Source organism: Convolutriloba macropyga, chromosome 8, assembly GCF_964194025.1.
Source record: "Convolutriloba macropyga chromosome 8, txConMacr16.3, whole genome shotgun sequence".
Taxonomy (NCBI): domain Eukaryota; kingdom Metazoa; phylum Xenacoelomorpha; order Acoela; family Convolutidae; genus Convolutriloba; species Convolutriloba macropyga.
Genome location: NC_134475.1, coordinates 21,868,183 through 21,891,633, shown reverse-complemented (window position 1 = coordinate 21,891,633; position 23,451 = coordinate 21,868,183). Strand labels below are relative to the sequence as shown.

The following is a 23,451-nucleotide window of genomic DNA, read 5'->3' as shown; positions in this document are numbered from 1 at the left end:
TGACGATCGTCATCGATCTATGTCATCGATTTGTCGAAACTCAAGATCACGGACAAATTCAACTTTTAATTATTTTGTTGAGTTATACGAAATAGGCTTTTTTACAGTCCTTGTAATACTTTGCGCAATAAAACTGCATACAAAGTTATTTTGATTTGCATTCTACTAAAACTCGGTAATTAAAATCCAACCATTTAAATGAGAGGCATGGAGGACGCTAGTCACGCACAGGGCCCAGCCATAGTTTGGAATAGCGATTCCATAGGTCATTTGCCTCAGAAAATCGATGAGATGACAACGGAGAATACAATCACTTGCATTTCTGACTCTTAGGATTGTCGAATCAAACTGTAAACCTATTATTTGCAAAAATTATGCTGGCGACTATTTTGTGCTACCAAACGTTCGTGAAATCATCGGGTGCTTTTTAAAGTTTTCCTTGTCTAAAGAGAAGGCAACTGAAAAGAAAAGAGTGAACACTAAAAGAGCATGTTCATTTGTGGTGATATTGATACAAAATTGAAATAGCAAATTTAATAAATTTAACATATAATATTTATTTCAATCTAGTTTATTTCAATCAAATCAAACGAACAACTGACTGACTCACATAATGTAGGTTGTAAAATAGTCTTAGTAATATTACTTTTCACAATATCAGCGAGCTCGATCAAACAAAACGCGGCACCTCTACAGTTCCCAACTTTTGTCTCACAAAACCATCAACTATCTTATCCTTGTTCATCAACAGGTCATTCTCAATGAATTAATCTTTAATTCATGCCCAATTTATAAACGAATTCTTTTCTGTATTATCTCACAATATTAAGTTTCAGACTGCAAAAAAATCAGGGTTCCAAAAACGTTAATGCTTTTGCAAAAGTTAAATGTTTTTGTGAGACGATTCTAAATTATGTAAAGAAGGAATAGACACGATTCGATTCGTTATTTCTATTTACCTTACATAAAGGGCCTATTGGTAAATTGATACTTAGTAGTAATGATTGGTTTGAGGTTATTGGTGGTCGTGTCTATGGCGGCAAAGATAGATAGATAGAGATAGGTTGAAAGCATTTCAATTGAATGTGGTATTTGAATTTAGAGAATTACTGCAGCAGAGAAATGAAGAGAAAGAAGAGAAAAAGTTGTTGTTTGTTTGCTGTGATTTGTATGTTGTTTGCTCGTTCGCGCGTCAGTTATTCCGACAACAACAACTGACTGACGACATAAATAACAACAGAACAAAGCATTGTCGCAGCATTGACTATTACTTACACTAATTAATTAACGCTACAAAAAATAAAAAACTATCTCTGTACAATAAAACAACCTCCAAATTACAATACAATACAATACACTGCTCTTTACCAAATAACGCTCTCATCTGATGAAGCCAAAAAAGTCGATCATAATAGCGCGAAGTACAACTTTTTCCACTGGCTTTAATCAGATGAGTTGTTCTGTTTGACTTAATTAAATAAGCTCCATGTACTAAATTGTTGCTGTATTTTGGGTACTTTGATAAGAGATATATTTTAGAAGTAGCAAACGCTGTCTGAAACAATTTGTAAACCAATTTGAGTATAACTGATTCGGGGAGTACATTGTTGATGTTTGTGAAATTGAAGGACAAAAGATAGATCGAATCACTAGAAGCATGCAAGCGGCCAAACGGAGGATAGGATGACGCATCTCTTTTCACAATCGCAACTCAACAGAGATCGGGGCGATATAGGGAAAGGAGGGCGTGGGGGTAAGTAAGAGGGGGACATTTTTTCTCATCTCTGCTCAGCCATACTCCGAAGCTATCAATGCAGTCTTTATATTTAACATTTCAACAGAATGAACTCAGAGACAAGAAAACTACTAAAATTAAAAATCAGTACGGAGTTCGGGTTGTCATTGCAACTTAAGACCAACTTATTCAGAAATACAAAAGTGGCTTTATTTTAAATAGCACACATAGGGTTCAGCTAATAGATCACGGGAAAGACCTAACAGCCTTTGAATCTAGGCTGTAAAGTGACCTGTCTGGGTAGGAAGGGCTGTTGGGTGGTGGCGAGGAGATAGATAGGTTGCGTTCGAGATATTACAATGCACAAAAGTGAAGTAAGATTGAGAAAATGAAAAAAGCACCGATGAATGTTGACATCCTTTAACATTAGGAAGGACTCGAAACTGGCGGGTAACCTTGACAACTGGTTCTGACATGACCTCCAAGTTATAATTCTTTACTTTTTAAATCCATGAATCTAGACAAAGAAAGCTTTGTCATAATTATCATTTTTTCAAAAATTATTTGTTCTGACCATTCACGTTTATTTGGAGTGGAACCAATTGACTATTTGAGGAACCGACATTTACTGTCGTATGGAAAGTGGCAGACCAGATCAGACTAGACACTGCTACCAAAAGAGCGAGAGACGGGAGAATGGGAAAGAAATAGGTGGTTGTTAGTGATTGGAAACCGGGAATCAGGCAGGTACAGGGCTACGGGGGTTGTGGAGAGCGTTGCCAGCAAAACAACGCTAAGCTGTCTGTATTTACTAAATTTCATCAAAATTTGGAGAAAACAACTCACGACCTCTAACAAGCCTACTGTCTTTTAATTGAATTACAATTACAAAATTTAAAGAGAATAAAAGGAATTATTTGAATAGATTAGAATGCAAAGAATAAAACAAAGTTTTTCGTACTAAATTATGCTCTCGTCATAAAAACTTGCGCATTCAAAAAGCAAACTTTACAAATGTTGGTTCATAGCCTTCGTGTGAAGAGACGACAAATTGAATTAAAATTCAAAATTGGATCCATCTGTTGATGCCAGCTTCTCTATCAATAGTTTCCAGCAGGAAAAGGGGGAGGAAAATAGCACTCAAGGCATGACTTTAAGTTTGCAGTACGAATAATATTTTCTTTTCAGCCGGATCAGATCACAAAATTGCGAAGGTACAAATGCGCCAAGTAAGCAATTCCAGCGCATGTCCTGCTTGTTGAATTCAATCACGTTCAGTAGCAAAAAATATCTTCAGACAATTGTCTTCTAGACCACTGCACTTTCGCAAAACCTTTGACGAGTGCAGAAGCATATGATGGCAGTACACGTCTACACTAGTTGTTGAAAACGATGCGTCGCTTCAAGTCACCTCAATGTTGTTTTTTGTAGTCGAATGTGGTTTGATAGGGCACAAGTGAGGGCTAGGTGAGGGGACGCTATGTGGGTGGTGGGGAGGGGTAGAGAAGGGGCGAGTCTATAGTAGTTCGTACTGACGCAAGTGCATGCGCTGAATGATGTCTTTGCAATCGTTGAACACTCTTTTGACGTTCTCCGTGTCCACTGCACACACAAAGTGCGGGTAGCAGAAATGGGTTGAGGTGCTGCCTTGATTATTACTAACTGAGCTAATTTGCTGAAACAACAAACTTATTGTTCCAACCTATGTACTAAGGGAAGGCACTCCATGCTAGCCTAGTTTTTTACTCAGTCACGAGTGATATGAGAATTGGTAAATTGAGCTCCTCTTGTCTAGCATGCTTTACAATCCAACATAAATCTCAATAATTCGCGGTTTTAATATATAGGTATTGAAAATACTGAGGTCATTAAAGTTTATCGTGAAATTTTGAGCTGACCCGCATTACTTTGTTTTCGTCGTCAACCGATGCTATGACGTAAGATCATAGATTTTTCAAATCTAGGCACAATTAAAACTGTTTGGAGGGTGGAACAGGCAACTGGTAGTTTTCAGGACCTTGTTAACGCATAATCGACTAAAGGCGGAAGAATTGCTATGGAACGACTAATTGGAGCTCGATTTCATTGCAGCCTGCTTCAGTCGGGGGCTCGAAGAAGGGGGCTTCAAATGAATCTTAGAGGTTATAATATACCACTATAACCGATAAAATTTGAAGTGAAAAAAATTACACCAATTTTGATGCACTTTTTATGAATTTAAGAGGTGAACTACTTGTGAAAGGGAGAGACTTAGATGACGCAAAACGAAAGTCAAGGACATAAAAGCCACTTAAAAATTCAAAACGATCAAGCAAAAATTCCGCATAAAAAGACCAACACGTATACAAACATACCCAAATGATTTGCCGGAAATAGTCACCATTGATTCCAAAAAACGCCGATTGGGATTGAAAGAACAGAAAAAATGGAAAAACTGATTGATGTGAGAAAACTCTTTTAAAGTGCGAACTATTTAGATTTCATTTTGTTGTTAGACATACTCCTGTTACTTAGTGAGAGGATACAGGGGCTAGTATCAATACCAATAAGCATTAGAGATGGTACCTAAAACTTCATGTAGCGGGAATCTAAAATTGGACTTCATGGGTTTATCCCGTTTTTATTTTTGTCCGTTTTCGTACTGATTCTGTTCATTTCAAATTGCTTTGCTGAGCAACTGCTCTTCAAAGCACTTTGAGCAGGAGCCAACAATGAAACAAACCTAGAGAAGTTTAAAAGATTAGGGCGGCTATGAATAACTGCTTCTAACTTCATTCGAGAGCAATTAAAATAATTTTTCTAAGTTTTCCCACATTCATCGCTTTTCTCATTTTCCAAATATCTGACGCGATAGCTTGATAGACCCGCAGTATTAAAATGCCAAAGAAAAGGTTAGAGCGAAGAAAATTCTCAGTTTTTACTAATAGCTGAGATAGGATATTTTGACTTAGACTTTGAACAAAATATGTGTTGTTTCTAATAGCCTAAAAATTAGAGGTATCTGTTGTTAACCATAACTTCTTCAATTATTGTAAACAAAAGACGTTTTGAAAGAAACTAAAGTCATTTTTGAGAGTAAGGTAACTCATTTGAGAGAAACATTTGGCGCGATTGAACAAAGACTCTCTCCAATAAGAGTGAAAAATCACGCATACAACTGTCGAAACTACATGAAAACAGAATTAATAAAAAGCAGATTGAAATGACCGGTGACAGGTCGTATCAAAAACCTTGACGAAAAAAACATAGCAGGCCCAGTCCTGAAACACGATTCAAAGAATTGAATGAAATCCTATAGAAACCCCGACTTGAACAGATCAACTGACCATAAGACAAAAAATTTCACAAAATTTACAGAAACAAAGACAAAAACAATGAAATCGTAGATCATTTTCAGATACCTTTGGCATTGTAGTACTGAATACCTAAGTTTCCATTCAAAAATGTGAAATCAGAACAGAAAACTTAGCATCTCAGAATAATCAGGCGTGACGTGTACGAGACAAACAGAGGCGGGGAGAAGTCAAAAAATTAAATTTAAGGAACACTAGTTGATTCACTGACATTAAGAACCTAGCGACGTAAGAACCTAGCATCAAGTTCAAAAGCACTTACAAAAAATGCGTCTTTTCATTGAAGGCTGATATGTTATATTTTGATTAAAAATCTGTATAAGTTTTTGCTGCCTCTATTAGCTGCTCTCAAATACCCTTCAATTAGCCTAACACAGACCCATTTGACCATATCTCTTTGAATTAAAGTAAATAAAAGTCAAGTTCAAAGTGAGGAAGTCATTTTTGAGAAAGGGGTATAATTTTGAGAGTGTTTAACTTCAGTTGAAATTGCATGAACGAATGAAAAAAAAACAGATTTGAAGTGGTGTTGACGTCATATGGTCGTAACAAAAATCTTGCCAAAATAAAACATAACCGATTAGACGTCGGAAGAATTGCTCTCGAACGACTAGTGGGAGCACTTATCAATTGCAGCCTGCTTCAGTGGGGAGGGGGGGTAGCATTAGAGGTTAACATATACCACTATTAATGTTTAAAGTGAAAAATGGAACCAGTTTCGGCGCACTTTTCAGTTGACTTTTAGAATTAAATTGCCGCCAATTGAGTTCAGCTGCTTGAAATTGTGATTGAGAGAGCATTTTAGATCACGCGAAAAGCAAAAAGTCAAGGGCGCAAAAGTCACTCGAGTCAAAACCATCAAGCAAAAATTTTGCATAAAAAAACACACGTTTACAATAATTGCAATGAACTTCGTTCGAGAGCAATTAAAAAAACAAGAGAAGGCCCATAATAGCCCCAGCTATCACTGTGCGGCTATTAAAAACAAATTACCAAAAAATTCAAATGCAGAAATTGCTAATTTACTGAATATTTTTGGTACTTAACCATTTCTTTAGAAAAAATCTACAGAAACTCTAACATAGGCGAGAAGATACCTGGCTGAACGTATAAGAGACAAACAGAAAAACGAAGAAAAAACATAGCTGGCAGATTGCCAGAAAATAGCCGCAATAGATTCGTAGATCGGCCGTCTAAAAAAAAACAGTAAAAAAGACAGACCAAAAAATTCGTCTTTTTATTGAAAGCTGATCTGTTATATTTTGATAAAAATCTGTATAAGTTATTGCTGCCTCTATTAGCTGGTCTCAAATAACCTTCATTTAGAGTGACACACACCCATTTGACCTTATCTCTTTGAATTAAAGTAAATAAAGTCAATTTCAAATTCAGGAAGTCATTTTTGAGAGTGAGGTAATTCAAGTTTGACCAAAAATTTAATCACGCGCATGAACAAAAAAACTCGCTCCACTAAGAGCGAAAAATGACGTCACACATGCAATTCAGTTGAAATTGCATGAACGAATGCACAAAAAGTGGCTGTGACGTCATATGGTCGTAACAAAAATCATGACGAAATAAAAAAAAACATAGCAGGACAAGTCCTGACGTACAATTCAAAGAATTTTCATTGATTTAGCAAGCAACTAGATCTAAAACGGACAATGAGTGAATTGGAAAAACCATTTCTAAAAATAAATCAGAAAAAAAACAAAAAACAGGAAATCAATGTCAAAATGCTGCTAGGGAGAACAAAAAAACCACTAGTGAGATATGTAATATTTATTCTAACAAAAACTAGGTCCAGAATGAGGTGTGAATGGATTGAGAAAACTATTTAGAAAATCCGATCCAAAAAATCGAAAAAACAGTAAAAATCAAAGTGAAATTGCCGCATGTGAACAAAAAACCACCACCGAGTAACCGAATTTTTGTTCAAACACCGTCTTCTCACTCTACTTTAAAATTAGAGCGAAAAAAATTCACGCCGAAAAACCACTCGCTTTTTCGCTCCATTTCCTGTTTCGGCGTGACCAAAATCACTACTCCAATTTGACTTGAAAAATCATGAAAATGTGAACAGATCTTAAAAAAAAACATAGCCGGAAGAATTCCGGAAACGACTCGAAGTGAAAATCCATTTAAACGCCATCCAACTACTCATCAAACAAAACGTGACTTCACTAATTTATGATTTTCTTCAAACAAAGTCATGAAACAAAAAAGTAAAAACAATAAAATCAAATCTGTTAAAATATGATAAATTTGATAATTTTTGTTATAATTGAGATCCCAAAAAAAACTATCTCTGCCAAAATAACTTCATCAAAACAACTAGTACTTACAAAAACCACTTATTTGAAAACTGCAAAAAAAATTAAGAAAAATAGCCATTTTCGCCATTTTTTTGTCATATTTCTCAACAAAAAAAAGTTCTTACCCAAAAAACCGTAACCAATTGTTATTAAAAAATTGCTCAAGTAGAAGGGGTGTCTTCAATACCCATTTGAGCCAGTAAAACAAAATAATCGTCAAAAAACGCAAAAATTAGCCCGAAAATCAGCAAAATACATTAAAAACCTCCGACTTATCATAAAATTGATATTAATTTCAAGAAACCTTCAAACCACTACCGAAACCAGCCTAAAATTAAAACAAAATCATAACCAAACCTCTTAACCAAAATAGATGAAAAAAAAACTGCTTTAAAATGCCGCACGTGAACAAAAAAATTTCGCTCGCTTAGAGAAAATTTTTTCACACATCAATTTCTCGCTCTCTCAAAAACAGCGGTATGAACAAAAACCAGTCTCTTTTCGCTCCGCTCTTCACTTTTGTTCAGCGCCAAAATCACTCCAAATTTTTTCACGCGTTTCATTTCCCGCTTCAAAAATCACTCCAATAAAATTGATTAAAAAAAGGACTTCTCAAATACTCCTCTTCGAGTCGTAAAAAGACAGCGCCCCATTACAATTCAAATTATTTGAATTGTAAAAAACCAAGAGAAGGCCAATAATAGCCCCAGCTATCGCTGTGCGGCTATTAAAAATATGGCTATATCCACTACAATTTTTGTGGTTTTTTAAAGCTCGGGGTTTTCAAAAACACATGTAACCACATCATAACATAACACATAACTACCATCCAAATTCTTTGGATTAAAAAAACATGAGAAGGTAACTAATTGGTTGGCTCAGCTATTAAACAACAGTAGCTTTTGAGTTATTGAGTAGCTTTTGAGTTCCTGAGTAGCTTTTGATTTTGATGTCGCTGAGAACGCCTATTTTTTCGGTTAGTTGATTTTTCAAGTTGATGTCATTCTAAAAAGGTGGTATAAGAGTTGTCTAATGCTTTATTTCACTTTTTCGACATTGCCCAAGCCTAGGTATTAATTGAATTGACAAAGTGATTCTTAAAATTTGATTTTGCGCGCATTTCTTACTGTCTGGTCACGTAGTTTTTTTTCAAAAATTCATATTTTATTTTTATTTGCATGAAAGTTGAAGATGGTATGGCCTACCTTCTGATTATTTCGTTTTAGTGGAGGCCGCAACTCGCTTTGGGAAAGCAGATGTGAGCTTCTTTGATAAATAATTTACGCTTCTGTGAAGCTATACAACTGGTCCTTAGATGTTTAAAGCAATCTCGAACTTAACAACCTTTGAGGAATTGGACCAGCGTGAAAGAAAGCCCAATTAAAGTACTTATCACAGTGCAAACCATCCTTATTTGCAGGGTTTTACTTACCAAAAACTGATCTCGAATGAAACATTTGGCTTTGGTGAGTTCGGGGGGTTCGTTGGTTTTGTTTGCTGAAACATAAAGAAGATCAATTGAACAGCTGCACAATAAAAAAACTGATGACTAGCATCCAAAGTTGGAAGGAAAATGTCATTAAAATAGTAGTTTTGATGATGGTGTGATACGGACCTTTCTCCTTGGTGTCCTCTGGGAGTCGGTAATCATAATAATCCTTGAAGAACTGCCCAATGTCCCACTTTTCTTGCACAACCTTTCGCTCCAGCAAATCTTGTTTGTTCAGGAACAGGATCACCGATATTGTGCGCAGCCACCGGTTGTTCCAGATACTACCAAAAAAAAAAAACACTCATATATCTAATTCATGGCACAGGCCTCGCACAAGTCTCGATATTTAATTTTTCCACTATCGGCAGTTTTTTAAATTAAGAAATGTTTCTTCGGTGGAAGGGACGCTGTATTTACCTTTTGAATAGGTCGAGTGACTCTGCGAGGCGGTTCTGTGTGGCGTCCTCTCTCAGCTTGAGGTTGAAGCTGCTGCTGGCGGTGACGAAGATGATGGCTGTGACGTCATTGAAGCACTGGATCCACTTCCTGCGCTCATCCCTTTGGCCTCCCACGTCAAACATGTGGAAGTTGACCTTGTCCACTGAGAATTGAGTCTCGTAGATTCCCGACGTCAGCACTCGACACCGCAGCAGATCCTGCACAACAGATGATATTTTCTCTTATCGCCTGCTCTCGTGCGTTATAGAAAATTCCCTTGCAAATGACTCATAACATCCGGCAAACTTCCGGAAAATAGCCGCCGCTGACCCCTGATCGACGTTGGGATTGAAACAATGAAAAACGAAAAATTGACAACACCAACTTTTTCTTTAAGTATCAGAAACATCTAATTTGTTCCGCAATTTCATAGGATTCGATAAATATGGTAAATTCAGCCTCTGAACTGCAGGACTATAACCGTAATACGAGAAACAGTTAGCAATATACTCTAAGGAACTTTGATAATTTAATGCACTTTTTCCAAACATGAGGCCTGGGCTTTATTGGTTTATCTCGTTTCTATGGATTTCGCATTTTGACCTTAACGTAATAGCGTAAATGAATTATAATATCCATTCAGTTGAAACAGAAGGAGGTCAAACAGAAGTCAAACGTGAAAGTGGTGACTGACGCAGAGCTAAAAAGGGGTAAATAAAATTAAAAACATAGCCGGACAAGACCTGACGTACAATTCAAAGAATTTTCATTGACTAAACAAAAATTAGACCTAGAACGGACTATGAGTCAATTGGAAAAATCATTGTCTGGAAATCAATGTCAAAAACTGAAAATCAATGTCAAAAACTAAAAATCAATGTCAAAATGCCACATGTGAACAAAAATCCACTAGCGAGAAATGGAACGTTGGTTCAAACAAAAAACTAGGCCTAGAATGAACTATGAATCGATTGTGAAAACCATTTAGAAAAAATCTGATCCAAAAAAATCAAAAAAAAACAGTAAACATACCCGACAGATTGCCGGAAAATAGCCGCCGTTGATTCCAATAAGCATGATTGGGATTGAACGAATAGAATATATTGAAAAAAAAAAGATTTTTGTACAAAAATATTTTTTAAGTCCGATTTATTTTGATGGAATTTCGTAGTTGAACATACTTCTGTTTCTTAGAGAGAGGCTAAAGGGGCTACTATCAACACCAATAAGCATTAGAGGTGGTAACTAAGACTTATAGGACTCTGTTCATTTTGAATTGCTTTGCTTAGCAACTGATGTTCAAATTCACTTTTAGCAGAATGAGAGAAGAGAGAAACTAGCCTAGAGAAGTCAAAAAGATTACACGCAAAATGTCGAAAAAGCGGCAATATGGTGAAGCGAAAAAAAGTTTGACGAAGTAAAAAAATACGAGCGCAATAATAGCCGGCTGAGAAGATGAGGGCGGATATTAAAAATCAAAGTGAAATTGCCGCATCTGAACAAAAACCACTGAGACAATGCGAAATTTTTCTCAAACACCGTTTTCTCACTCTAATTTAAAATTAGAGCAAAAAAATTTCACGCCGCAAAACCACTCCCTTTCTCGCTCCACTTCCTGTTTCGGCGCGACCAAAATCACTACAATTTGATTTCAAAAATGGTATAGACAGCTGCTACTTAGGGACGCGAGCTGGACGAGAGGGACCATTTTTGAAAAAAAAAATTAACTCAAGCGCAAAACGTTAATGGTTAACTGAATAAAACGAAATAGCTTCGCTTTTGTTCATCAAAAAGCCTAGGACAACTCTAATTTAAACAACAACAACCAGTCCACACCCAAAAAAACTACAATTCTTGGAACAAATCAAGTCGAAGTCGTAAAAGGTATAGGAAATGAAAACCAAAAACAAAACATAGCTGGCAGATTGCCAGAAAATAGCCGCAATTGATTCGTAGATCGGCAGTAAAAAAAACAGTAAAAAAGACAGACCAAAAAATTTCGTCTTTTCATTGAAGGCTGATCTGTTATATTTTGATTAAAAATTGGTATAAGTTATTGCTGCCTCTATTAGCTGATCTCAAATAACCTTCATATAGAGTGACACACACCCATTTGACCTTATCTCTTTGAATTAAAGTAAATAAAAGTCAATTTCAAAGTGAGGAAGTCATTTTTGAGAGTGAGGTAAGTCAAGTGTGACCAAAAATTTAATCACGCGCATGAACAAAAAAACTCGCTCCACTAAGAGCGAAAAATGACGTCACACATGCAATTCAGTTGAAATTGCATGAACGAATGAACAAAAAGTGGCTGTGACGTCATATGGTCGTAACAAAAATCATGACGACGAAATAAAAAAAAAACCAAGAGAAGGCCAATAATAGCCTCAGCTATCGCTGTGCGGCTATTAATCAATTTAAACTTCATTAAACAGACAAGGAAAACTGTCATTAACAAGATTGAGGGATCAGACAACAAAATGAACTTGAAAACGCGCAAAACTCAGTCACTGATAAACAAGCAGTTTCCATCAAAGTTGTTAGAAAAAAATTTAAACCATTAAAAACTTATTTATGCGTCATCGGAGAGCCAATGAGACCTACCATCAATAAAAAGAAGAGGTAGGACAACGCAAATAACAGAGAAAAAAACGATTAAAACTTGACAATTTTTAAAAACGAGTACTGACAACAGTCGTCAAAGCCGTCAAACAAAAAATGAAACCCTTTAATAGCTTCAATTTGGCCTCATAAAAGAGACAACGACATCTGACGTTAATGACAATAATAGGACAACATTAGTACAACAATAACGGGCAAAGTTCATATATCTGATACTTTTTAAAACAAGCAGTGTTCAAGTAGTCAAAAAACATTAGAAACGAAATGAACCGTAAGCGTAGCTTTAATTATGCCTCGTTAGAAAGACAATGAGATGGATCATTGAGACTAAGACACAGGACAGCAAAAAGAACCATGAATATACGCAAAACTCAATCTACATATATTTTCAGAGAAAGCTGATGTCTAAGTTATATAATATAAACCATTAGCTGCCCTTTGATGAAATCAAAAATAAAAAGAGTGCACCATTAGAGCACACTTCCGCCATTCAAAAAATTCTCTTGTAAATTTTTTCGAACACTATTTTCTCACTTCATTTTAAAAGCAATTTTAAAAAATCGTCTCAAACAACGCTTTTTCACTCCCATTACTACTTCAGCGTGACCAAAATCACAAACACTGCAGTCACTTCTGATTGACAACAAAAAGTCGAAAAAGTGAACAGATCTCAAAAAATAAAGCCAGAAGACTCCGGAAGCGACTCGAAGTTGATATCCACTTAGAAATAAGCCAACTATAACACAATTAGCCTCCTACTTAATTAAACTAATAGTGTTTTGCAACAAAAAAATGGACGCCGTGTATTGTGTTGATACACATTTCTAACATCTGAGTCACATTTCAGACGTTTTCTCTTCAATATTTCTTCAGAGACGTCTGTTTTCGTAACTTTTGCTTCAAAATTTTCCATAGATTTTCGCGTGGATTCAGATCGAGACAAGGTGCATATGATGCCAATATGTATCTAACAGATGAGAAAATAGCACGTGTCTGAGTTGAGTTAAGACACGCAACCGACTTCAAGCAACGCAACCTTAAACTTATGGTTAAACCTCCTATACGAACCTTAATGCATCACATCTTCCCATTTCATTTTCTGCATGCAGAACCTATCCAATTTTACGATTTGATACCTGTTCTATTAGAACTAAGCAGCCCGACATGATAATGCTTACCAACGGCCAATTCTGAACAATACAATAATAGATTTTGCGCAATTAGAACATACAATTAATCCGGTATCTCGTCAGTTGACAACTAACCAACTCAATAGGCAAACAGAACGTGTCCCACTCAAAACTCCAACTCCTACGCTAACAAACTCAATCAAAGATTAACGGTTGCTGTATTGTTCCTCTACCACAGGGCTGCCACTAATTGAGAAGTTGAGATCAGTTAGCTTAATGTTGGCGCTAACTATGATAGGCAAATAGGGCTGGGCCAAGTATCTAACTAATGGCTCTCACGTTTAATATTGTTTCCTTTGGCAGCAGGGTCAGGCTTTACAGGCCAATACGATTCAAAAGATTATCTTGCATGAGATGCGAAAACAAAGCTTTATATAAAACAAGGCGGCTCGGTAATGTGCGATCGCACATAAGGTTCCGGCCCCGCTCATTCACAATTTTGGCATAATTGTCTACCAAATGAGAAACAGATGGAAAAACAAAAAAATTCAAGTATTTTTCAAAAAAAAATTGGTGTATGAACGAAAAGATAGCCTCCAAAGCAAATAACTCAGTAGAGTAAAGAATGATGCATTAGATTGATGAGATATGCCAATCTTAGGAAAGCGAGCGAAGACGAACGGCAAAATCAAACAACAACAACAAACATTAATTACATCCAAAAATTTATGTCCGTTTTAAGAAACAGAACTTAATAACAAAGTCAAAATAGCGTCAGATAAAACTGAAAATAAACAAAATAACTTGTAAATCACCAGAAAAAAAGGGTTATTCACCAGTTCATAATAAAGCTTGGTAACAATTAGACAAAAAAGAACAGAAATTTTAAAGTTAGAAAACTCGCTGAATTTTTTTTAAAAAAAAACAATTAATTTCAAAGTAATGAAATCATAAGGAATCAAATGAAATATCCCATATGTTTACAAATACCACTGCTTCTATAGAAGGGAATTAAGAACGCTTGGTATTCAATTTTTTATGCAGTTACAAAAAGAACAACAAATAGACAACAAACTAAAAATCTATTAAAACTAGCCAGAAAAAGGTTTGGGCGCCGTAAAGCCATACTTTGGCCCCCAAAATATGTTCGATTGCACCTTCGTCGAGCACCGATAATGTTATATGTGGCCGCTCATTAAAAAAATAAGCAACAATTAGACAAAAAAGAAAAAAAATGCAAAATTATGTAACTGTTTTTTTTTGAAAATTTATTTCCAAAGACATAAGCCATTAATTACAAAATGAAAATTTTGAATAAGTTCGTCCAGCCTTCCAAAGGAAGCCCTTGCGACCTGCAATTATCCAGAATATGTCTTACGTCCACATAAAGAACGTCCACATATGACAAAAATCAAAAAACTCATTTACTTTTTTTTGCAAAACCCATGTGTTTTAACGTGTGAATTTAATGTGTTTTAACCCGTGTGAAATCTCTTAAAACATTAGATTTTGTGACACCAATCCCTTTTGACACCTTCCCTTGACATGTATTATGTGAACTCTCATAAATGAAACTAGGTAACAATTAGATCAAAAGAAAAAAAGCAAGATTATATAATACTTGTTTTTATCGAAAAAAAAATTATTTCCAAAGACATGAAAGCCATTAATACAAAATGAAAAAATTGAATAGGTTCATTTATTCTTCCAAAGAAAGCCCTCGAGACCTGCAATTATCCAGAACAAGTCTTACGTCTACAAAAAGAACGTCAAATATGACAAAAATCAAAAATTAATTGATTTTTTTTGTGAAAAACCCGTGTCGAAGCCAGTAAAGTCATAACGAATTCTAAGAAAACATTAGATTTTGTGACCCTATTGTAACACCAATCCTTTTTGACGCCTTCCCTTGACAAAAATAATGTCATCGTTAGCCTTCAATTAACGAGACCAGGTAAGAAACAGACAATAAAAGGAACAAAATTGCGAAGTTGAAATGTTTTTTTTTCATTTTGGAAAACAATTGTTTTAAAAGTCATGAAAGCCATTATCTATCTTCTAATATCAGAAGATCGGCTCATCTAAACTCCCAGGAAAAGCCAATCAAACCGGGTTATTGTACAGGAAATTAAATACGACTAAAAAGATAAAGTAAAAACGACAGTTAAAGACAAAATTAAAAAATTCAATTAAATTCTTCGAGAGAGTACTGTCGAAGCGGTAAAGAACCACAATCTATATCGCTAAGGATTTAAATATTATCAATTTTGCGTTATTTCGAACGCGAAAAATGTGATATATGAACTGACAATAACGTGATAAGTTGACAAAACTAGGAAATATGAAAAATGGGCAAATACCTAAAAAATCTAGGAGTATCAACGCCAGAACACCATAACTTAAGGCGTAAAACCGCAATAAAGAAAAAAATTGAATTCAGAAAAAAGAAGAAGAACTCTTTGATTGCTGACACCAAGCTACAAGTTGACCAAATTAGAAGAAAAATGGAGGCAAAGTTCAATAAGCCATTTTTATTTAAAAATCAAGTATTTTAAAAATCAAAACGACCATCAGCTTTCAAGCAATCAACTAGAGAAATTAAATTTGAGCTAATTAGGAAGCCAATAGGACCCATCAGTAGTGAGCTTTGATTTGAAAAAACCGACTGACGACAATCCGAATTATTTTTGGATTGTAACGGTCCAAGATTGGTACAAAACTAGTCCTGCTAATGCTGATTGTCCATTAGGATTATTTAATTTTTGGAATGTCATTGATATAGATAATTTGTTAGTTAAAAAATCAAAAATGAATGCTGGTTTTTGATAATCAACGAATAAAGTTAGCAAAAAACGGCAAAGTTTTATTTACAGAGCACTCTCAACGGAAGTTGAAGTGGAATTAGCCCCCTTTTCAGTCTACAAAGATTGCATTAGTGGTGTTTGGGTGTGCACTTCCTGCAAATTTAATCACAGTGGACTAAAGAAACTTATTTCGAGCTGTTTTTGATGAAAAAGTCTGAATTTTGTGAAATATTTAGCCGGAATTTGTGATCAAAAAAAATTCAATGAAAATAGCCAATATATTTTGTCTTCAAACGTAAAATCAACATTTTCTTGAAAATTTTTTTAGAGCTGTTTTTGATGAAAAAGTCTGAATTTTGTGAAATATTTAGCCGGAATTTGTGACCAAAAAAAATTCAATGAAAATAGCCAATATATTTTGTCTTTAAATGTAAAATCAACAACATTTTTTTGAAATTTTTTTTAATTTTATCAAAATTGGCGAAATTTTAGTCAAAAATTCCGAAAAAGTGAATGAAATCAACTGAATTCACTCTATTTTAGTTTAAACCTCGATATCTCCCTGTCAAAAACGAAAATCAAAATCTTTTTAATTCCATATTCTACGCTGGACAAGCTTTCTAATTATACCAGTCTCAACTCTCTACGATGAATATATCGATCGGCCAAAATTGACTGAATAAAAAACCCATTTGAGTATATAGTTCCTCCTCCCCCCTCCCCCCCCCCCCCCCCCCCCCCAAGAGGGGTCGGAACAAAAAAAAAGGAACAAAAAAAAAGGAACAAAAGGAAGTATTTTCCATACAGCACTAAAGTTCGATTCCTTTTCATTTGCTCGAGATTGAACAATCGTCAGATACGATTTTCATCTGTGCATAAAACGATTTTGAAAACATATCAGGAATTCCAACTCTGAATCTGATTACAAAAAGCTACAAACTCTTATTTAAGAGCAGTCTCGGATATCAGAAACTTAAAAATCCTAAGAATTCAGGCCTGTTGATCAACAAGTATTATACCAAACAAAAGCAAAACCAAATGTCATTTCGCTGTAATTCCTGCTCCACTAACCACTGCACTCAAAAATCTGTCTAGAATGAGACCTGAATAAACTTTCAAACACAAAACCAGCTAAAGAGTTCTAGAAACGACTAGAAGAGGCGTCATCGTCAGAAAACTGCCGTCGAATAAACAAATCTAGAGAAGGATCAGAACCAAAATTGAACATACAACCCAAAGATAACGGGGAAAAGTAAATTGGAAATGAGTTTTTTCACGCACAAATAACATCTCAAGTACAACGAACATACAAATGAAAAAGCCTTATGTGGATAACCGACTAACGTCGGGCGAATTGCTCTCAAACGACCGGCGAGCGGTTGGCTTCGTCAGTAGCTAGGCACGGGTTAGCGACGCTAGCTTTAGCTTAATTGAAGGGGCTACGTGAGTGGAGCGGGGGGGGTCAATCTCTAAGAACCGCCCTTCGCACAAGTATAATTCTCCAAAACAGATTCTGTGAATCGCATACTTGGAGACTAGTGAGCTGAAAGGCTCAAAAGAGCAGTTAAATCCCACGGGTTGCTACCTGTTTATCCCGTTTTTGAGGGCGAACAGTCAAATGAGTCAGACGAAAAATCGATCAATCAAAAAATCGCACAAAAAGAAGACCGACAGGATTAGTCTAATTGCTACAAACTTCGTTTGAGAGCCATTAAAAATTTATTAAACTAACAACTTAAAAATCAGCACCTAAACAGAAACAACCTGTTAAAGTAAAGCATTTGACCCTCTACTCATTCATAAGAGTATTATTATTATTATTTTTATTATTATTATTATTATTATTATTATTATTATTATTATTATTATTATTATTATTATTATTATTATTATTATTATTATTATTATTATTATTATTATTATTATTATTATTATTATTATTATTATTCTTATTATTATTATTATTATTATTATTATTATTATTATTATTATTATAGAATTTAGCACCTTTTAAAATCTCAACAGTGCAGGAAAATTAAAACAGATAAATTTGAGTTTTCGCCTGAATAAAATTTCAGATGGTAAAGGCTTCAAATCAAATGAGAGCTAATTCCTCTCAACAGCGATAGCATGCGAAAACGAATGTCTTCCAAAATTACAGCGAAATTTGGGAACAAGTAAATTGTAAAAATATTGAGAACTTGTCACCATCGTATTTTGTATCATTAGTTCCGATAAATGTAGTGCGAGTTTGCCAGGCTGATGCACAAAGCGATGCGCATACATAGGATTTTGAACACAATGCGTTGCCTAATTGGCAAACAGTGTAGCTGCTTCAGGTACGACGAGGTTGATGTTGAAGGTGACAATTGAAAAATCAAACGCCCGGCAGAGTTCATTATTCGCTGAAGTTTTGCTAACAAAAAGTTTGGCAGACCATAATGAAGAGAATTACAGTAGACAACACGTGATGACACTAAAACTCTAATTAACTCAACTAGGACTGATGTTTTAACTTGGATCACGAATTGACCACACTTTACGGAGACAAAAAAATGAATTCGAACAAACAATGTTGACCTATCGTTGCAGAGTAAGTTGACAATCATCAATATAACAAAAAAGAACTTTTACCTATTCAGTGTATTCCCCATCCTCTGGCAGACGTAAGAGACCATGTTTGCCAACTTTACATTTCCGAATAAACATATACTCACTCTTATCCGCATTCAGTTTCCATATTGCAATGCTGAACCAACGTTGAATCGAGGCCAAAATATCATCGAACATGCATTGACTGAGGGTCGAACCGGATACAAAACATAATACATATAACCGCAATATAAATCTGCCTAGAAATGTTACTTTATTTCCAGTTCTTTTAGCTAATCTTATAAAGGCAGCATGTAACAGGAAAAAAGTAAAGGACCAAGAAACGACTCTTTTGGCACACCCGTCTTAATTTTAAGATCACCAGAAAGACATCCATTTATGATAACTTGTGGCAACTATTCGAAAAATAATTCTTAATAAACAGTAACACCACCGATTGCAAACCAATCATTTTCGCTAGTATCTTAAATAAAAACTGATGATCAATAATATCAAACACTGCGGACAAGTCTAACCTAATATACATCACGGAGCACGACTCGTCTAGATAGCAAAGAAGATCATTAAAGACTTTAAGCAGAGCCGTTTCCGTTGAATGCGAGCCACGAAAAGCACTCTGATGCTTTCTTATGGGATCATTGGATTCCAGAGAGTAATTAATTTGCTCAAAAACAAGTCTTTCAATAAATTCTGACAGGGAGGTCAATCTCTAAGACCGCCCTTCGCACTATAAGTATAATTCTCCAAAACAGATTCTGTGAATCGCATACTTGGAGACTAGTGAGCTGAAAGGCTCAAAAGAGCAGTTAAAGCCCACAGGTTGCTACCTGTTTATCCCGTTTTTGAGGGCGAACAGTCAAATGAGTCAGACGAAAAAACGATCAATCAAAAAATCGCACAAAAAGAAGACAGACAGGATTAGTCTAATTGCTACAAACTTCGTTTGAGAGCCATTAATAATTTAATAAACTAACAACTTAAAAATCAGCACCTAAAGAGAAACAACCTGTTAAAGTTAAGCATTTGACCCTCTACTCATTCATAAGAGTATTATTATTATTATTATTATTATTATTATTACTATTATTATTATTATTATTATTATTATTATTATTATTATTATTATTATTATTATTATTATTATTATTATTATTATTATTATTATTATTATTATTATTATTATTATTATTATTATTATTATTATTATTATTATTATTATTATTATTATTATTATTATTATTATTATTATTATTATTATTATTATTATTATTATTATTATTATTATTATTATTATTATTATTATTATTATTATTATTATTATTATTATTATTATTATTATTATTATTATTATTATTATTATTATTATTATTATTATTATTATTATTATTATTATTATTATTATTATTATTATTATTATTATTATTATTATTATTATTATTATTATTATTATTATTATTATTATTATTATTATTATTATTATTATTATTAATATTATTATTATTATTATTATTATTATTATTATTATTATTATTATTATTATTATTATTATTATTATTATTATTATTATTATTATTATTATTATTATTATTATTATTATTATTATTATTATTATTATTATTATTATTATTATTATTATTATTATTATTATTATTATTATTATTATAATTATAAAGGCCTATCATACACATCAAAAATAATTATTGGGGTGTATCATACATAGTGAATTATTGAGGTCGTATCATACACCGAAATCCTCAAAGTCACTTTTTGAACTGAAAACGTTCAGATGTCTTGTGTGCGCATTTTATCCAAGCCCAAAACAAACCTGCATGCTGAATTTCAGCCCTACACAAAAACTAAAAACCACTAATAATTGACTTCAAAATTTGCTTAGCAAATTTTTAATTATTAAGGGTTTATCATACAAATTTTTGTGAATTGACCACTACAGGCCTGAACTGCCAAGAACTGCTTCACGAATGAAAAAAGTGGCCTATTTTAGAGCTCCTTTCTAAAAAAGGGCTGTTTTTGAACACTTTTGGAAAAAATTATTTTTAACTATTAGGTCGCACTATACAGCCCGATTTTGTAAAAAAAAAGTTATTCCCACTTTTCTCAATGCGATAAACTGGACATTCGGCAATCTGTCTCGCGAAACGTAGCTTTTTACTCTAAAATTCGGTCTTTTTTGCTCATAGTTGGTATACCGAGCGATAAACGCCGTTGCCAAAGCAACATCCCTGTTATATGGATATACAATTCATTTTTCATCAGTAATAATTTTTTCATCTGCGAATTCGGACTCAATGAGTTTTTTGAAGTATTCGTCTCTACTGAACCTCGTTCCCCGGTAGAACCAAACAGAGCCATCCTTCTGAAATGAATCTGTGGCAAACAATCCCCAATTTTTTTATCATAACAAATTTTACAAAAAATTTATCTTGATCTGCATAGAGATATATCTCTACGTCATCTTTGTCCACTTTATCAAAACTCGGCAAATTTTGCTTCTCGTTTCTCTGCTTAGGTTCAATGAGTGAACTGAGCGTAGCAACGGTAATTGAGTTATCCAGTTCATCAAGTAAACACAATTCTTCGAGTGAAATATCAACTATTGTAAAAAATTTCTGAATCAAAATATTTGATTTTGAACTAAAATCAAAAATTTTTGTCAAAACCAGTTCAGTTTAACATCCGAGGATTTGCATTGGAATATATGACCCAAAAATATTGCCAACAACAGGTTTCCTGACTCATAAGGGCGTGCTTCGATCAGAAATCACAATAAAAACTAAATGAATGATGTGTTTTCAACAATAAAAACTCACATAATAACATCGCTACTACCCTACGAACAGGCTGTTTCACGGATTGAAACCCTAAAGCCCAGTAGAAAGCCCTGTTTCGACTTTTGTGGGAATAAATAACAAGTTTTTCACAAAAAAATCACCTCAGACAATTTTTTTGTATGATGCGCCCTTAATAATTTTTTTTTGGTAATATTATTACTGAAAAATTTTGAGCACCTTTGGGGCTCAAATTTTTTTTCTGTCGATGAAATTGCGCCTAATATCCTAATATATGTTCAAAATTTCATTCAAAAAAGTAGTCGGCTCGGGGTTGGCGGAGGGCGTATCATACAATGATATTTTAAAACCGGCCCGGGCGTATCATACATTTTACATTGTATGATACGACCTCAATAATTATTATTATTATTATTATTATTATTATTATTATTATTATTATTATTATTATTATTATTATTATTATTATTATTATTATTATTATTATTATTATTATTATTATTATTATTATTATTATTATTATTATTATTATTATTATTATTATTATTATTACTATTATTATTATTATTATTATTATTATTATTATTATTATTATTATTATTATTATTATTATTATTATTATTATTATTATTATTATTATAATTATTATAATTATTATAATTATTATAATTATTATAATTATTATTATTATTATTATTATTATTATTATTATAAAGGCCTATCATACACATCAAAAATAATTATTGGGGTGTATCATACATAGTGAATTATTGAGGTCGTATCATACACCGAAATCCTCAAAGTCACTTTTTGAACTGAAAACGTTCAGATGTCTTGTGTGCGCATTTTATCCAAGCCCAAAACAAACCTGCATGCTGAATTTCAGCCCTACACAAAAACTAAAAACCACTAATAATTGACTTCAAAATTTGCTTAGCAAATTTTTAATTATTAAGGGTTTATCATACAAATTTTTGTGAATTGACCACTACAGGCCTGAACTGCCAAGAACTGCTTCACGAATGAAAAAAGTGGCCTATTTTAGAGCTCCTTTCTAAAAAAGGGCTGTTTTTGAACACTTTTGGAAAAAATTATTTTTAACTATTAGGTCGCACTATACAGCCCGATTTTGTAAAAAAAAAGTTATTCCCACTTTTCTCAATGCGATAAACTGGACATTCGGCAATCTGTCTCGCGAAACGTAGCTTTTTACTCTAAAATTCGGTCTTTTTTGCTCATAGTTGGTATACCGAGCGATAAACGACGTTGCCAAAGCAACATCCCTGTTATATGGATATACAATTCATTTTTCATCAGTAATAATTTTTTCATCTGCGAATTCGGACTCAATGAGTTTTTTGAAGTATTCGTCTCTACTGAACCTCGTTCCCCGGTAGAACCAAACAGAGCCATCCTTCTGAAATGAATCTGTGGCAAACAATCCCCAATTTTTTTATCATAACAAATTTTACAAAAAATTTATCTTGATCTGCATAGAGATATATCTCTACGTCATCTTTGTCCACTTTATCAAAACTCGGCAAATTTTGCTTCTCGTTTCTCTGCTTAGGTTCAATGAGTGAACTGAGCGTAGCAACGGTAATTGAGTTATCCAGTTCATCAAGTAAACACAATTCTTCGAGTGAAATATCAACTATTGTAAAAAATTTCTGAATCAAAATATTTGATTTTGAACTAAAATCAAAAATTTTTGTCAAAACCAGTTCAGTTTAACATCCGAGGATTTGCATTGGAATATATGACCCAAAAATATTGCCAACAACAGGTTTCCTGACTCATAAGGGCGTGCTTCGATCAGAAATCACAATAAAAACTAAATGAATGATGTGTTTTCAACAATAAAAACTCACATAATAACATCGCTACTACCCTACGAACAGGCTGTTTCACGGATTGAAACCCTAAAGCCCAGTAGAAAGCCCTGTTTCGACTTTTGTGGGAAAAAATAACAAATTTTTCACAAAAAAATCACTTCGGACAATTTTTTTGTATGATGCGCCCTTAATAATTTTTTTTTGGTAATATTATTACTGAAAAATTTTGAGCACCTTTGGGGCTCAAATTTTTTTTCTGTCGATGAAATTGCGCCTAATATCCTAATATATGTTCAAAATTTCATTC

General features: G+C 33.8%; 1 protein-coding gene across 1 annotated transcript in view; it reads right to left on the bottom strand.

The window, feature by feature from the left end:
• Positions 1 to 473: 473 nt before the first annotated feature.
• Positions 474 to 23,451, bottom strand: part of LOC142344585 (guanine nucleotide-binding protein G(s) subunit alpha-like) — a 45,670-nt gene continuing 22,692 nt past the window's right edge. The window contains exons 5-8 of the mRNA XM_075396369.1: positions 9,313 to 9,551; positions 9,019 to 9,176; positions 8,836 to 8,900; positions 474 to 3,410 (exon numbers count right to left, since the gene is read on the bottom strand). Coding sequence (XP_075252484.1) covers positions 3,252 to 3,410; positions 8,836 to 8,900; positions 9,019 to 9,176; positions 9,313 to 9,551 — 621 coding nt within the window. The 3' untranslated portion in view covers positions 474 to 3,251. The remainder of the gene's footprint in view (positions 3,411 to 8,835; positions 8,901 to 9,018; positions 9,177 to 9,312; positions 9,552 to 23,451) is intronic.